This window comes from Temnothorax americanus, unplaced genomic scaffold, assembly GCF_048541705.1.
Source record: "Temnothorax americanus isolate GAGA-0224 unplaced genomic scaffold, ASM4854170v1 Scaffold2, whole genome shotgun sequence".
Lineage (NCBI taxonomy): Eukaryota > Metazoa > Arthropoda > Insecta > Hymenoptera > Formicidae > Temnothorax > Temnothorax americanus.
The window spans coordinates 3994089-4012107 of NW_027509338.1; the positions used below are offsets into that span (position 1 = coordinate 3994089).

An 18019-nucleotide genomic window follows, 5' to 3' on the forward strand; every position below is an offset into this window, starting at 1 on the left:
ATATTTCAATAATTATGTTATTTAATACAATTATCACTTTATCTTAATTTAGAGAGAATCGTTTTTATTCGTGATCCCTTTTTTGTTGTATATAATTCTCTTCTGACTCGAAAAACTTAATCTACTTATTTTGAAAACTGTAATAGAGAGACATATAAAAGATTAGGATGACACTTGCAACAGCTGACACTTGACTGCGTACATTGATGTACATTGCGTGAAAACCGGGAATGCAGGTCTTATGAATTACGAAAGAGCGATTTTCTAAAACAAATGTACATACATCCGTATGTAAAAATTGTTTCGTGCGTTTGCATATCCCAGTTGTTATCCTTGACGAGAGCTCGAGCTCGGAAAGGTTCCTTTCGAATCGAAAGAGACGAAAGAACAAAACTCAGAAACATAATCACAGTATAATGTTAATTCACATGGTCCACTCTCTCATTTACGATCACATGGCAATTAACCTTGAGACAATTAGCTTTTACAAACACGCCAGATTCGTCATAGTTAAAAGTGCAGTTTAGCTACAGCTAATAACTAATAATTGTCGATAAGCCTATTATCAACGTAAAAGCAAATCCATCGATCTCTCCCGCTTTACTTTATTTCACAGGCTACTTTGTTTACACTTTCCAATTTTTCTCTCTTATCATTCCTTTCTCGATCTTTCCTCCATATCCGACAAATCTTAATTAAGTTTCTCGAACAATCATCCGTCTGTTCCGTCTTAATCGCCGCATATCCCTTATTCCGAAGCCGCGCGATCCAAAGCTAATTTCTTCTTGCATAGTTCGGAATCCCGGCGATGCTCCTGTTGAACAAGATATCGCTCCCCCCTCCCCTCATACTCCAGGTTTATTTTTATCCCTACTAACTCACGGGGCAACAGGAATATGAATGAAAGGAAGCGATAGGCAAGCTGCCAAAAGCGCGAGCTATTAATATAGCGATACAGGGAACGGCGAAACCGGAGCGGTTTGATCGCGAAACGCCACGCTCGAATTCTCATAACTCCGCAATTCGATCGAGCGGGCGCATCTCGTCTCGATTGTCGGGAAAATATGTTAGCCGACGATTCAAGGTTCAGCACGTGTACAAAAAAATTACGCGACACGGTGAACGACATATGGCGCGCACGTGCGTGCTCTCTTTCTCTCTCTCTCTCCCTTTCTGTCTACGAGCAGCAGTGGCGTGTTTCCCTGTAGCGTGCATTACCCTAGACCGAAATACGAGCAAGACCGTGGAAACATCACCCCCCCGGTTGGCGATATATTTTTGGAATTAGTATCGCCAGCTCTCTCCCGTCCCTCCGCATCGGACAGCGAGATACGGAGAAAGTCGTAAAGATCTCCGATATTTAAACCTCCGGAGAGTCACGTTTGTCATTGTCGGATTCTCGCAAGCTCGGCGATAAGTGCTGCATATCAGATAACTCGAGATTCATTTCATATCACGTAAGTTTATCAGAGATACGTATTGAGTGAATTGTGCTGATTAAGAGATAAAAAACGTATAGCCATGTGTACATACATGGTGAAAAACTTGAGAATAATATAAATGTATTAACACTAGTTTACATTGTTTTTGCCCATGACCAAAGACTGTTTCCTATTGTTTTTGTTATCTGAATACGAATATGACAAAAACTTCCTACACATCTAGAAATGCCTCTATCGCAATTTCAAAGTTTTGCAATAAATAGTAAGCGCCAAACTTGGAAAAAAAATAACAGTAAAAAGTTAAATACAACCTTTTATGTTTGCAATAACTTTATTTGTAATTCAAAAGCGATATTAACCCTTATGTCAATACCCACCCGGGTACCCACTTGTGCATATATGAGTAAAATTTTTAATGTTTGCATGAAAATTTCTTTATAACCGCCCGGATCGTCGCTATTTGAACTTTTTACTATCGAAATATGCAATGAACTTTTTGTTTCAATACCCGCCGCGGAAGTAAAAAAATTATCGTCTTGAAGTTTACCCACTTGATTCTAATACCCAAAGTACCCGGGTACCCACTTTTAAAAATATGAGTTTTATTATAGTTATTGACTAAATTAATTTATAAATAATTAATATGGTTATAGGAATGGCAAATTAATACAAAACAATTATTAGAAATTAATTTAGTCAATAACTATAATAAAACTCATATTCTTAAAAGTGGGTACCCGGGTACTCTGGGTATTAAAATCAAATAGGTAAACTTCAAGACAATAATTTTTTTATTTCCGGGTATTGAAACAAAAAGTTCATTGCATATTTCGATAGTAAAAAGTTCAAATAGCGACGATCCGAGCGGTTATAAAGACATTTTTATGCAAACATTAAAAATTTTACCCATATATACACAGGTGGGTACCCGGGTACCCGGGTATTGAACAACGTCGCACATTCCGGGTATTGACATCAGGGTTAAAAACGTTTTATGCCTCTTGTAAGCTGTTAGGTCTGGTTCTCTTACTATTAGAAGAGACCAGCGATAATAAATGAATCATCCCATCATGGTTTCGTCCCACCAGCCTTGATAACGAGCATCCATAGTATAGTTCTATTAATAGTCATACTTCATTTGTATTGTTAATGTGGTCTAAGCTGTTTTAAATATAGGTATTTCAATTTATTCTTTAATATATATCACTTATTTTATACTATTTAAAAAAAAAATATTATAATTAAATAAAATGTGGTGATGGATATTTTTTCCCTTCAAATATATGTAGTGTGGACTTATATTATCTTTAAAAGTTTATGGTATTTATTGATTGAGCACAAAAACCAAATAAAAATTTGTAAACTAGCGTTATTATCGCTATAATTATCATTTCTAATAATTCACTCGGAATCGAAAGGCGCAAAACACGCGAATGCACATACCTATCTATCGCTCCTATATCACGTTCGTTTAATGACTGCGCAAGTAGATCGTAAATTTACCTCGTTTACCTTGATAATGCGGATGAGATATGAGTCTCGGTAGACGCGACGGGTACAATGTTAGAGAAACGTTTGGTATTACACGCAACTGCAAAGGTATCATTCATTATGCATGCTTGAAAGAAGCTCGCGTGTGAGGTAACCGCGCGCTAAATCTACCGTCGGAACAAGCTGAGCTTTATTTTCATTCGGCACTCCAGACATTTCTGCCGCGAATAACTGCGTTATACGATTTATAGAGACGGTTCACGTCGCATCGTGCAAACTAATTTACGAAATGGATGCTTTATAAAAGAGAGAGAGAGAGAGAGAGAGAGAGAGGGAGAGAGAGAGGAGAGAGAGAGCGAGAGAGAGAGAGAGAGAGAGAGAGAGAGAGAGAGAGAGAGCAGGACAACGCCTGCAACAAGGATAATACGCGCTTCGTATTCTCGCTGTAAAACAAATGTTTTCGCTCGCAATTTTTTGTAGCGCAGTAAGCGCTGCGCAGCGCACGCCTCGCTCCAAACTCGTGTGACCCATTGTTTTTAAAAGCCGCAATAAAAACATCATAATTTTCCACGGTTACCGATTGGGTAAACGACGCCGACGGGTAGACGAAGCATTCTATTTTATGCCGCTAGAAAAGACGCAGCGGGAGAGAGAGAGAGAGAGAAAAAAAAAAGAAAAAAAAACGGCCGCACGGTGCATCGCGCGGAAGAGCGAAGTGCGTTCACCTCATCTTATCTATCAATGCGTTGCAGCGGCCAAACAGTCGGTCAGTTCCGCGCGAGCTCTCGACTTCCTTCTTCCTGATATCGAGCCGAATTATCGTTCACCCGCGAGTGAAAGGAAAGGCCTGAACGATTCTCGGGCGATTTCCAGGCGATTCCCGAACGTTTTGTTTACCCTCCGCGAGAGACTGCCGGCGGGGCTTCGGCCGAGGCTCGCTTGCCCGTGGAAGGACGAGGACGGAAAAAACGAGTCAACGACATCCGTGAACGGCAAACGTGGCTGCAGCCTGGCTCGTAAAAGAGTTTAGTGCCGGTTGTGGGACGAGGTCGTTCCTCGGAGATGACGTACTAAAATTTACGGTGGGCGTGCGCAGCAGCCTTCTTCTGACCGGCATACTTGGATCGTACGAGCGAAGTTTCTACTTCGAAGCTGTCCTGAACGCGCGTCTCGAAGCTAGAGGAAATGCCTAGGAAACTCGTCTCGAAGAAGCAAGAACGAATTCGTCACATTTAAGCTAGTTCGTGCTAATTGCACTCGCGAATCGTTTAGGTCCAACAGCCGGTTATGAGTCGAGACGAGTACACAAATGTGTAGAAACATTTTTACACCCGCCAGTTAATCACTTTGACACAAAGAGTTATACGTTTCGCGCCTCATAAAATCATGAAAGAGTATCGTCGCGAGATAAAACCGGATTTATATTTCAACGGACGAGTCGAATGTGCTGTTCTCGATGATTTTTGGATATTACAATTTGTCCGGCTAACGAGCGCACCGATCGAGAGTGAGCGAATTGATCGGGATACTCCCACAGAAGTATTCACGGAAAAAAAATTTTTCACCGCTGTAGCTAATCATGGTTCGCTGAAATAGTATTTGCTGCTGCAGCAAAAGAATTAGCCACTGTAGCTATTATATCGCTTTCTTAGCAAAGTAAGCTTGTTTGCTATGATCATATCGATCAGAAACTGTAAGTTTGCTATGACAGCTAACAGCTGTAACTAACACAACAAAAGTATGTATAAGTGGAGATGAAGCGATATAATAGTGTCAACAGTGGCAAATTCTTTTGCTGTAGATATGAAGATATAAAGCCATGGCTTTTTATATATTCCAAATTAATATAGTAGAATTATATATCCATTCCCCTTTTGAGACGTGGCTTTCACACCTCGAATAATTAGAGGAGATCGAAACCTTACGTACAATATATTGTACGTATATATAAGTTGCATATAATAACTCCTGGTCTGCGGATAAATTCCGTAATTCATCAGCAGGATATATATATATATATATATATATATATATATATATATACAGTGTGCGTGAAAAAAATTTATAATAAACTGACTTTAAGTAGAATGAAGAAAGTAAATTATAAGGTATATAAGTAATGTTACGTTACATTATAGCAGTGTTTAATTGTTAAGAAAAATGCACTATATTAATTCAATGTAATAAAAATATTATGCTTAAGCGACGTTATGTATTTTGTGTGATGTCCTTAACAATATAAGCACGAGGTCCGTCACATGACGTTGTTTAATATTCGAGGCTCGTGCAATATATATATATATTGACAATGAGTAGTGTTTTATTTCATGGTTGTCTTTTTTCGACTCTTTCGCGGGACGTTGCCGAGCGTGTGCACACGTACACGATTCCTTCTTTGTGTGCGCTACCCCCTCCACACTGCTTCGGAACAAGCGACGTCTAATCTAAACTGTGTCATTTCGGTCGACGGTCGTGGGTCGTGGTCGAACTAGCGGTGGCGTCGATGCGACGTGCGTACGGTACGTGTGTTAGTGCGTGTTGGTGCGTGTATCTTACTGTGTATCGTTGCGTAGAAGCATTAAAAATAACATGCCGGCTATTGATATAAAACATCTATTAACCGAATGGGGATTCAACGAAGAGGTTATCGCGAACTTCGAAAGTATGTTAATTGATATATATATATATATATATATATATATATATATATATATATATATACACACACACACACACACATGTGTGGCAGCTATCAATATTTTAACATAAATCGTTTCCCTATTGCATTACAGAATTATATAAAATGTTTAAAATATTCTGTTCATTGACCTCGACAATCTCATAACCTCTAAGTATAATATCAATTAACCTGCGCAAAATTGCAGCACTGTAATAATTAAAAAAAGTAGAACTATGCTGATTCACGAATCTGATTGTAATACACAGATCACCATAAGAGCTGTAATGCTTGCTACGTTACTGACATTTTTCGATGGTCTGGAATTGTCCATAGTTTATGTTTCAATCAACGTATTGTTTTTCCATTCGTGCATCGTGATTGTTGATTATTTGAGAGAAAACACCAACATTATCACAAATATTATTCAGACAATAGCATATGTAACGTTAAGCATAAAATCACGTATTTATACGCTTCTTCTTTTAAGAAGAAACAGTAATTGAGATATCGTTACACTATTTCTTTTTGTCCTACAATTATCTAACTTTTTGATTGCACGCATCGTGCTTATATTGTCGTGTGTTATGACTGCTAATTACTGAAAGAAATAGTATAACGATATCTCAATTACTGTTTCTTCTTTTATACGTGATTTTATGCTTAACGTTACATATGTTATTGTCTGAATAATATTTGTGATAATGTTGGTGTTTTCTCTCAAATAATCAACAATCACGATGCACGAATGTAAAGACAATACGTTGATTGAAACATAAACTGTGGACAATTCCAAATCATCGAAAAATGTCAGTAACGTAGCAAGCATTACAGCTCTTATAGTGATCTGTGTATTACAATAAAATGTTCTACTTTTTTTTTTAATTATTACAGTGCTGCAATTTTGCGCAGGTTAATTGATATTATACTTAGAGGTTATGAGATTGTCGAGGTCAATGAACAGAATATTTTAAACATTTTATATAATTCTGAAATTATGTAATGCAATAGGGAAACGACTTATGTTAAAATATTGATAGCTCCCACACAGTTGAATTAAGCAATTTCTAAATTACAGAAATGTGTAACAATCGTTTTTTAAATATAAAACAGATATACTATATTTGATATAATTGATTATTTACAGCTCAAGACATTGAAATAGAGCACTTAGATATTTTAACAGAGGAAGATCTAAAATTGTTAATTCCACACATTGGACCTCGACGAAAATTTCAGAGTAAACTGAAGAAATATCTTTATGAGGTATGTATTTAATTTTATGTGATTATGCGATTACATGTTTTTAATATCATATTTTAAAGTAGTGTATTTCTTATTGTGCAGTTACCAGCAGAAGAGGAACAGCAAACCTATGTGATTAATACTAATCCTAAAAAGAAGCTAAGATCAGAAATAGAGCTGAATAGTTGCGATAATGCGGTTGAAAGTAAGCTATGTTATAAGTTGTAGTAATGTTAGCTATATATATATATATATGTGATGTATGTGTATGCTTGGGGTGTTACGCGAGTAGATATATAATATATAATATACATTTGTATTATATATACATTATATTTTTCTTTCATGAAATAAAAAATAACACTATGTGTTTTTTATATCTATTATTTACAGTTTTATTTACTCTATATGTATACATATAGAGTAAACTCGAGTGAGATAGCCATAGAGGAGAGATGGTCCATCCATGTTGTTTATTTGATACTAGATGGTGAGCTAGATTCAGAAAACATGGGTTGGCTATCTCTCCTCTATGGCTATCTCACCCGAATTCACCCTATTTTACTCATTTTTGCAAATTGCAATAGAACTAACCTAGTAAACGATATTGCAAACTGAAGTAATTTTCATAGACACAATTTTAGCTGTAGATCAAAGCTTAGATTTGCAGCGGCACCTAAAATATTATCAGACACACCAAAATTTGTGTCTCCTACATGTAATGTATGTACTAATCGTTGCAATGCGTTCTAGCATTGTTATTCATTAAGGTGTCTGCCGTGACTAAATTGTTGTGACCCTTACCTAACGTCTACATAACGTCTACAGCTAAATAAAAATGCCGACGCTGCTAAACTTTTATTTATCCATATTTTACGACTAAAATTTAGCTACCGCACGCAAATTCTTGCTGCCGCAGCTAACCTTTTTTTTCCGTGTTCCGTCGGCGCGAAATGTACGAAAGGAATTAATGCAATTCGCGTGATTAGCAATGACGCAATTTGTCGTCGAGGCCGGTAACGGGTCTGCCGCTCCGTAGAAGAATGTCACCGAACATTGTAATTTGCTGAAAGTGGCGCACAAGTCCGCGCGACGACCGGCGCCGACAGTGCGACATTATGAGCAGGCACAGACGCGGATTCCAATTAAACGGAACGCTCGTTAACTGCTTATTTCATCGGGCTATCGTAAATTCCCTCCGCCCCCTCCCACCCCGCCCTACGGCGAACGGTTAAACGGTAAAGATGTGGCATGATATCAAAATTGGTTTTCATGCGCGGTACGTACCATGTGCACCGTTAAAAATAAATGACTGCAACTGCAAGGCGTGCATATTTCGCGCAGATTTTTCGAACTTGCAAAGCAGAAAGTCGAAGACAAAAATAATTAATGCAAAATTTCTTGTGAAAAGTAAATTTTTCAATTTTAGCTTAATTTATTTAAAAAATTTTTGTTGACCGAGATAAAATATTACATTAGTGCCATTTAGTTAATGTTGGTTGCATGTTAATTGCATAAAACAGTAAAATAATATATCGATATTCTATAAAGTGTTAAAGGAGATTGCTTATAATATATTTTTACTGATTGTGTTAAAAAGAAAAAAAATGGATATTTATTCCTCTCTACCTATCCTATTTTATTGTATCTCAATCTCTGACTTTAAAGTCACGGATTGATTTAAAAAGAAGTTGTATATGTGTGTGTGATAACTTTTCAGTGATTTTTAGACGAGCGATCAAATTGTGCGTTTGTCTGCAAACAAAGATCGTCTTACAGATTATTTACCGTCCACAAATTTCTTTAGAAAATAGGTCGAACTTTCGAAGCCATTTTACAGCGGGGTGAAACAACCCGATCGAAACCTTTCAAAGGGACGTTTCCGTGAAAACTCGAGCGTCGGCGCGAGAAACAACAAATCTTCGTCTAACTGAAGCCCGGTAACGATCCCCGAGATAGGAGTACCACGATGGAATGGAATAAAGGGACTTAAAATAGCTGCGGACCCATCCGTTTTCGTCCGATGACCTATCTGAGCTTTTATAAGAATAGGCGCCGTATATTTCATGCGAGCGGCTTTGCCGCGAGACAAATGACACGTGGCACTGTGCGTTAATTTGTCAATTTTCAGGAATTGTAATTTTGAAACTTGTAACATATTTTTTCCTAAACATGGCTAAAAAAATGTTTTGTATATCGTTTCAAATATACTTAATATATTTCAAAGAAATATACTTCAAAATATATACAAAATCCTACGTTTTTGGAGATTAACGAAATGTATCCGACAGAAGGAGAAAAACTTTTCATTCAATTGCCTCATCGACGCAAACGCAAACGCTTTCATCGATCGCATTCAATTCCATCGTTCCCTATCTTTCGTGCACACAAAGTCATTCGAAAGACGTTCACTTTTATCACCGTTTGCTCGAGGGAACGATTGTTGCGACCTTTCGCCTCGTTCTTTTTCCTCCAGCCTCCTTCAAAAGTTCACGCAGTCGTGCGTCTTTCTCTTTTACGAAATAACGGCACGCCATTTCTCTGATTTTCTTGCTGTTAAGTAATGACATTGTTATAAATTAGCAGTTTGTTTGTTACAACGCGCATATTTATTTCTTTGACGACTATTATTTGTTAACGTGTACATGTGAAAAACAACTAGAAACACAACACGCGACGCAGACATTAATATTAATATTAGTTATTTAACTCTAAAACTGCGAAAGAAACATTTTACTAAAAGAACAAATAACATTTTTTGTTAAAAAAAAAAAAATATCGGCAAAGAGATGCGTTTGCGAGGCCGATGCTCCCTCGGGACCCGGTTACACAATCCTGCCATAATCCTGCGCCAGAACTGAACTGAATGAATCTCGACGTCTCTCTCTCTCTGTCCGTTCTTTTTCCTATTTGTAAACAGGAAGTACAAAAAACTTCCCTGCGCGTCCAAGTGCAAAGCCCATATAGCCGTGCGCGCGCGTCCTATCTCACGCATCGTATCGTCGTAATTTGCAATTTATATCATGAATTTACATATTAAGCTAATCGAGCCCGATGTTCGACGACGAGATTACCGTTAACCGGTCTTCGATCGGTCGGGCTTTCCGCGCTGGAATGCAACCATCGTTTAATCGCCCATCTCGCTCGGTCCTCCCCTTCCATCGCTAATAAATTTTCATAGGTCGTTCGAGTGACTCTTTATCGCGGGGAAATTGCCTCGTAAGGGATTTCCACCGTCGTCGCCGGGATCGGGATCGAGATCGCGGCGTCATTTATAAAACCGCGCGGGGGGACCATTAGAGGATCGCTCGTGAGATATGCGATCTCTCGCGTTCGCTGGGAGCAACACGCGCGGCGATCGCGTTATCCGCGCGAAAGATCTCGCGGACGACGCGACGGACGGACGGAACGGCTGCTGCCCTTTCCACGGCTTTCTGCGGACTTGCCTCGATGCCCACGAGCGTCCACGCGACGGTATCCACCTGTAATGTGCGCGCGCGCGCGATAGTTTCCTTTAGAGATAATTACTTTATGCGAGCCGGATAGTGGTGAATCAAGGAGCTTGAAGACTTGGAATTTGAAAACTGGTTTTAAGATTCCTTCTTCTCTTCCCCTCTCTTCTCCTCCCCCTCTTTCTCTCTTTCTCTCTAAAGTAGCTAAAATCAAAGTTTTAGTTTTTTAAAAGCCTTTTTAACTGCCATGTTTTTTGTGTAATAATTTTCTGCGCTCAGTGTATCCGAAACACACTCCTCCCTCGTTGAAATGGATCAGAATAGAAAATTCTCCGACACAGTTGCACACCGGATATCCGGATATGGTCGCAAGAAAGATGCCACTTCAGAGATCTCATCATCTAGACTGATCTAGACTGATCTAGACTGATCTAGACGTTCCGATACGTCAGCCCGGGAATTATCAGTGTCTCGCTATTAACGCCTTGTCATCCTCGCAAATAGAGATCGACCGCGGGTTTCGCGAGACGTAACGAGCCGCGTTCCCGCACTTGCCGCCGCCCCGCTCGGGACATCGGTGTACATACATCGTAAAATGCGCCGAATGAACGAGGAAACAGGAAGAATCTACGCTTCGTGCGAACGAACGTTCGAGAGATGCAGCGCCCGCGATTGCATCGGGTTCTGCCTCCCCGTGCTCCGCGAGTGCAACCGGAATAAAAGGTGGGTTCGCTGGAAAGCATCGAAGCCGGTACCGGCGCTACATATATATATATATATATATATATATATATATATGTATATATGTGTGTGTGTATATATACGAACGTACGTACGTATACGTATTCCCGCGGCAAGGGTAGAAAGTGAACGTAATCGTGGAGCGTACGAGAGAGGAGTGGCGTTCCTCCATTCGAGAGGAAACGCAAGGACGTGGCACCGGCACGAGCGAATTCTTTCGTCCCCGCGGTTAATACACGCACACACACGCACACACGCACACGTGGGCCTTTTATCTACGTGCTAGTGGTTACACCGGCTCGCGGCTCTCCGCTCCGTGACGATTACGCCAAGTTATTTTATATCCCAGCATCCAGCTCGCCTCGAACTCCTCCTACCATTTTGCCTTTTACGATTTGTACTCGCGTGCTCGTACGCGTATTTGTACTCGCGCGTATTAATTATCCCGCTGCCAGTTATTTATACGTTTACATCGTGTAACACGGGATATCGTAGGAGCGGTGAAGTTATGCGACATCGAGAGTTATCGCTAGTCGCAGCGTCGTCGTCGATGAACTATGTTTCGAGAGATCTTTATCGTCATACATGCGAAACGATTTTATTATCTTTTTGCTTCGAACTGAAACGAATCGGAAATATGGAAGAAGCTCAGAGAAGGAAGAGTCTATATGTAAGAAAAGAGATCGTATCAATTAATGTTGAAGCATTAAATATCAGAAAATGTTCGTTTCTCTCCCGCATCTGTCACTTTCTAGAATATTTGCCTCTTTATAGATTGGGAGTAATTATAGCTCTGAAATTATTTCGCGGACGATCGAAGCAACTTTTTCATTCGCAATACTAATTTTTTCCCCCTTGGAATAACTCAAGAGGAAAGTGATACCCAGCGCTCTCCGACATTTCAGAAATCGTGGCGGAAACTCAGGATGAGTGGCCAAGGCACACTCGCTCCTTCTCCTCTTTTGCAAAGTTGCCTATGCTTTACAGCCTTCCTTTCGCCGTTAAGATCAAAGAACTCGTCGGGCGTTACACAACGACCTTGTGCCGGTAGCATATAGCCACGTTGTTGTCCGGGAACGCCGACGTTCGTCGCCGTTTTACCCGCGGCACATTATCGCAATGCTTCGCCGAGGAAATCGTTTTCCGTATGGTTCTAGCGTTGCCGTTTAAAGGCTTAAGACGCGCCTCCATATAGGTATAAGCAACTTGGGCGTGCGGCGATGGTGCCGTATTATTAGTAATTTAATGGCAACATTGAAGACGGAATTGCATGGCGCGCACGATCAGTTTCGCCGATAAGCGAGAACGCTATTAATTAATCCGATTCTAATAATAATATAAAAAGACGCCATATGTGTAATTAACGTGTCGCAACACTCGTAATCAAATATAAATGGCATTGTGCGATTGTTCGTCTCATGAATAAATAATTCTGCTGGCTATAACTTATATGAATAAATCGTGAACGAGTAATATGTTCAGGTATACGTCATCGCGCAAGTATATGTTAATCGACCTATACGTTAACATGACGATTTTAATCATCGCGTGAACTCCAGGAGCGGGATATCAAAAAGCGACTAAGCGAATGATAATAATCGTAATTAAATTCTCAACGACGCGAAGGGGGGAGTAAGGGAGATCAATTTCACGCAGCTGTTACACCCCAACAATATCTGACACTATCCGCAATCCTAATAAAACGAACTTTATTAGTGCTATACCCAACGCAAACACGTAATACTTGGCTGCACGTGCGAACGCGTCTATCCTGCCAAGAAGTCGCTTGCAGCAGCCTTCCCCGCTGTTTTATTTCTATGCTTGTGGTTTACGATTAATTTCATAACGTTGTCTTGCGGCATTGCAACTCCTATGAAATATGTATGCACGCATATACATAATATCTGTATATATTACACGGCGGCCGCGCGCGCGCGCAAAAGCGTATTTTCTCGGTGATTATCGAGTAATTAATCCTACTTTAGTACCACACCTACTTTACAATCACATAGATACCCGCTGTAGAGTTCCCTGAACCGCATTCGTTTCTTTTGTGCCGCTGCTACGGTTGTAATCGTTACCTGTCAATCAATAAATAGGTAGACTAAGTAACATGCCTATTAAATGATATGCTTGTCAATAGGAAGTGGAGTTCAGTTGTAATTTCCATATAAATAGCGTTTAGAAACATACAAATCTAACTCTTTATTATAGCAAAACCACAGAAGTAAGAAATCAATTTTTTCACGTCTTTTTATTTTATTTAAAAAAATTACATCAGAGTTTTTGTGCGCATTTTATGCTATTGCGAAAGTTTCTTTTTTTTTTTTATTTGACACGTATATGAGAACCGCGATTCATTGGATGTTGCTCTGAATGGAAATGAAAGTCTAGTGTGAAGATACTGCAAAGTAAAAATTATCACTACAATGTGATTGTGGGATAAGATACTTTGTTTTACTGCGCGGAAATAAAACACGCTGTTGCCCAACACTTTGCCATTTAAATCGCCACGTAAGAACACAGAGCCAAAAATACCTTGATAATCTTGAGAATGTCTGGGTCGATGCCAGTTCAGTCCGCAAAGGATACTTAGCTAATAATATGAAATCTTTCCGATCACCGTGACGCATTCGAAAGGATGTCATTTAAAAGAAAAAAAAAAAAGAAAATGTACCGGAAGAAACGCACAATTACATTGTGCAACAGTTTATGCAAGCTTCATCATATCAATTGATTTTTCTTATTTCCGATCAGAACCTGATCAAAGATACGTTTAAATTTTTATCGCGAGACGCATAATTACGCAGCAATGTGAACTCCGATAGTGCAGCAAAAATAGCGTTTGAATCAGCAGGCTGTCAGTTGGTCGACAGCTCGGACAAGAAAGAAAAAACAGAGCCAGAGATGAAAAGAAACATTTTATTATGGATCCTCTTCTCTTTAATCTTCCCTTCTAAATATACACGGTATTCGGTAACGAGCGAATACAGATAGCGGGAAACCTATAGTGCGTCTCTAAACCGTTTGAATAAACCTCTCGCGGGCATTATGAGCGAGCCGGATTCTCCTTAGTAAGAATCTGGCTTCGGACGTCATCCTTTCTTTTCTCGGGTCGCCAGGAATTATTTCAGTAACGTCCTGTATAAACAGCCGATGATAAATCTCTCCTGTTAGATTCCCGAGAAATAACGATACACGATTAGAGAGCATGCGAACCAGGCGAGACGGGGGTATCCCTTCCTTCTCGCTCTATCATCGTCGAACGGCGCTTAGTAACCGGCTACCGGATTTTTGCCCGACGTCGTCGGCATCGGATGCATCGTCCTTCGGGGAATCATATGGAATCCATAGTTTACCGTATACGCGCGCATGTTCCATGACAACGCGACGCGACGCGACGACGCGACGGGACGGGACAGGACGCGACGCGATGCGACGCAATGCGACGCGCGACACAGCCTACGGCGGAATGTTACCCTGGCCAGTGTCCAGTATCCAAGGTCCAGTTCTTCCTTGAGAGCGTCGAGTAGCCTTTCCTTAAACCGCGCTTCTCGGAAGATCTACCTGGAAACCGTTACGATAATACGGGCAGCGGCTCGCGATGCCGCTCGTCCAGACGGATGCGAAACGTTTTGTGTCGAGTGGATCGTTTCGCGACCGTTTCACGGCGATTTTCCGTGCGACCGAGAGAAATTCTTCGGCGGCTCTCGACGGAGGTCGACTCGAGGGAAACGTCCTCCGGAATTTTTCCTCGAGAAATGCCGTGCGACTCTGCATCGCCGCTAGATAAAACCGCTTCGCGAGTCAGGTGCAATTAAACGTGTATATCGATGGAACAATTTAGCGACGGACGATAAATGTCATAAAGTACGAGCTTATATCTCGTCAAAATGCGATAATAAATATAATGAAGATTTACAGTATATATATTTTTCATTGATGCCGATACAAAGAAATTCATTTAACAATTAATTTCAACCGCTCAGATGAAAATTCTTGAATTCCTCTTGACAATATAATTACAAAGTCTGATATCTGATTATTGTAAGATAATTAGTAAATCATTTTAAACTTCGTTTAAATAATTTACCCGGTTTACAAACATTTTGGAAGTTATTAGAGATATATTGAAAAAATTCTTTTATGCAAACATACAAAAGATTAACGATTAAACGAGTAAACCGTTTGAACGGAGTTTAAAATGATTTACTCGTTTAATCGGCAATCTTTTGCATGTTTGCATAAAAGAACATTTCAATATATCTCTAATAACTTCCACGATGTTCGTCCGTTACATTTTTCGCGTCGGCATCGAAGTGCACAAGTCACTCCCGTTGCTCGTATTTAGAAATTGATAAAATAGAAAACGCGCGGAAGACTCGAGTGTTTAGCGGTGCAGGCATCACGCACGTTGCGTGCTGCACGATGCACCTGTTGTCTAAATCCGCGACTAATCGTTCTCTTCCGTAGAGGCTGCTCAGCAAAGCAAGATGCTCGGGTATCGCCATAGTCAAACCTTAGATATCACCCACCCCCATATGAAACAAATTTTTCTGATATTGCCGTTTCTATATACGTCATCCTTTTTATATTTTGTTTGCTAGTTTTAATGTTTAGCTTTCATAGTTAAACATACTTTACAATTTTGTATTTAAAATTATGTTGCATATATGTAGTATGTAGCACAATATAGAATAATCATTGAAAAAAGAAAAATTGTATATTTAAATTTCTCTATCTTTCTCTCATTTGTTTCTATTAAAATATTATAAAACTGTATCTTAAAATAATTTTAATGTATAGTTATACCAGAGAAGTAATGATGCAAACTGGAGTATATTTTGTATATTTTGCCTTAGATAAACAAGTTATTTATAGGCAAAAATAATTACCGCTTATATCAACACATATTATCGGTATCCTCTTTTCCCAATCGTGTCAATGATTATTATTTTTACAACCGTTTACATAGAAATGTAAACAGATTTCTAAAAAAGGAAGAGAAAAAGAGAAGAAAAGTGGAAGGTAAGAAAACAAGCAGTAAAAGAGAAGAAAAACAGTTGCGAATAGTTTTGTTCGAGTCGTGCAGATTTAATTACTATACGCACAAAGAAGGAAATCTACATTAAAACTCGTTTTGTGGGGGAGGATGTCCGGGTCCGGGATCTCGTTTCACGATTCTCGGGTGACGAAAAAGTCGAGTACGGAATATCATATGCGTACGAGAATATCCATGAACGGAAACACTATATACTGGACAGATTGTTTGCACACACACACATATATATATATATATATATATATATATATATATATATATATAGATGCGTATTTTATTCACGTGGTTCGTGTGGCACAAATGTGAATAAAAGCCCCTTTCTCTCCATGATATTTACAAGTCAATTTCATTTTGTCTTTTTCTTAATTCTCTGGGTAATTTTACATAAAGTCCATTGGAATAATTGCGATATATTCTTCAATGACGGAAGTTATAAAATCATTGAAAAAATACGATACCTAATATATATAATTTTAATAGTCCTCGTAAAATCGCGGGAAAAATGAAAATTATAGTGAACCGTATTGCGATAATGCATTTAACGATTTTAATTAATTGTAACAAATTTAATTATGATTATTGTAATTTGTTCGCATTGACTTGATATAACGCAGACATTAAAATCTGAAAGATGCAAGAGATAACTATCTAAGATGCGAACACTGTAGCTCTCTAAAACAATTATTTTAACGAACGGAAGTGAGGCTAAGCCGCCTATATACTAGTAAGAGAGTCAGCGCGCGTGATTCTCATTAATTAGGGCTCCTTAATTTACTCCTTATTCGCGCGAAGATTAGGTCGCTCGCGCAGTGGATTTGTTGATAGCGAACTTCCTTATCCGAGGAAAGCGGAGGAAACTCGACGGTCTCCGGAACGTGTTCACGTCGTCGCCTTAATTGAGGCTTAACAGTCGACTCGACGAATCGTCCGCGGATTTAAAGATCGCCATCCGGCGCGCCCTGAAACTCGTGGGGTTAATTAGGTAAATTACCGTGGCGTAGTGACGACTAACCACGCCGATTAGATCGCTGATCTTATTTTATAATAAGCGAAAGTTAACGCCACTCTCCCTCTCTCTTTTCCTCGAGATCGAATTAATTACTCTCGCCTTTGTGAGAACTGATGTGATCCACGTTCGAAATCGTCGTGTTGTTTTTTCTTGAAATTAATACGAGGCGGAGAACTCAATTTATAAAGTTAAGTCCATTGATATTATCGTTTAAGTTATTTGCAACGATGAGACTCTCTTGTGCTATTTTTCTATTGTTTTATAATATTGCAACACAAATTCTATTGTATACGTAATTTTCTGAAAAATCTTGCATATATATGCGTTTGATTCAGTACGAAGTGCTAATACAGAAACAATATAACAAAAAAATGTTTTTCTTATACAAGAAATAAGAATAAAATTTCTGCTGCAAAACATTTTCAGCAAGAAATATCAAAGTACTCTCAAATTTTACTTTTCTTGTACATAAAGAGAAGTAAAATTTAGATATGTGTTAATCCCAGAATGTACAGTCTCACAGACCAGAATATGCAAATTCAAGATAAAAATAATATCGAAAAATGTGATCGTTATACTGCGTTATTAAAGTAACTTTACCTGAGAATTCGAAGGAAGAGGAAACCCGCAAGGCGCAGGCAACAAAGTAGAAATATAATAGAAATATCGCAGGATATGCTCACTTTACGCATTGACATAATAACGGTTCTAAATCAACCACGGGATTACATTATGCTCTTGGCGTGTCGTAATCGATCGCGCGAAAACGGCAGATACGTATGTACGTAGGTACGTACGTCGTGCGCCGCGCCGTGCGAATCCGACGCGGGTAATCTCCTCCTGCTTCCGTGGAACGAGGAAACGTTTCTCGAGGCGTGGCATCGTGGCCATAACGTAACG

At 39.3% G+C, this 18019-nt stretch overlaps 2 protein-coding genes across 6 annotated transcripts in view; one reads left to right on the forward strand and one right to left on the reverse strand.

Annotated features, from left to right (window-relative positions):
• Positions 1 to 18019, reverse strand: part of Smash (smallish) — a 61376-nt gene that overhangs the window by 23775 nt on the left and 19582 nt on the right. The gene's annotated exons all lie outside the window — the stretch shown is intronic.
• On the forward strand, positions 5288 to 7196 carry LOC143896955 (uncharacterized). Of its 2 annotated transcripts, none has more exons than XM_077405149.1 (3): positions 5288 to 5452; positions 6758 to 6876; positions 6958 to 7196. In XM_077405149.1, exons 1-3 carry the CDS (start codon positions 5437 to 5439, stop codon positions 7081 to 7083), a joined length of 261 nt encoding a protein of 86 aa, XP_077261275.1. In that variant the 5' UTR covers positions 5288 to 5436; the 3' UTR covers positions 7084 to 7196. The 2 variants fall into 2 exon arrangements, with proteins under 2 accessions (XP_077261275.1, XP_077261274.1); XM_077405148.1 differs by having other exon boundaries at positions 5307 to 5595; positions 6958 to 7181.

Bases quoted from the DNA above. Each gene is read 5' to 3' on its own strand.
- LOC143896955 (XM_077405148.1), top strand. From the start codon at position 5,523: ATGCCGGCTATTGATATAAAACATCTATTAACCGAATGGGGATTCAAC. The intron at 5,596-6,757 runs GTATGTTAATTG...GATTATTTACAG, and splicing joins GGTTATCGCGAACTTCGAAA to CTCAAGACATTGAAATAGAG. The intron at 6,877-6,957 runs GTATGTATTTAA...CTTATTGTGCAG, and splicing joins TGAAGAAATATCTTTATGAG to TTACCAGCAGAAGAGGAACA.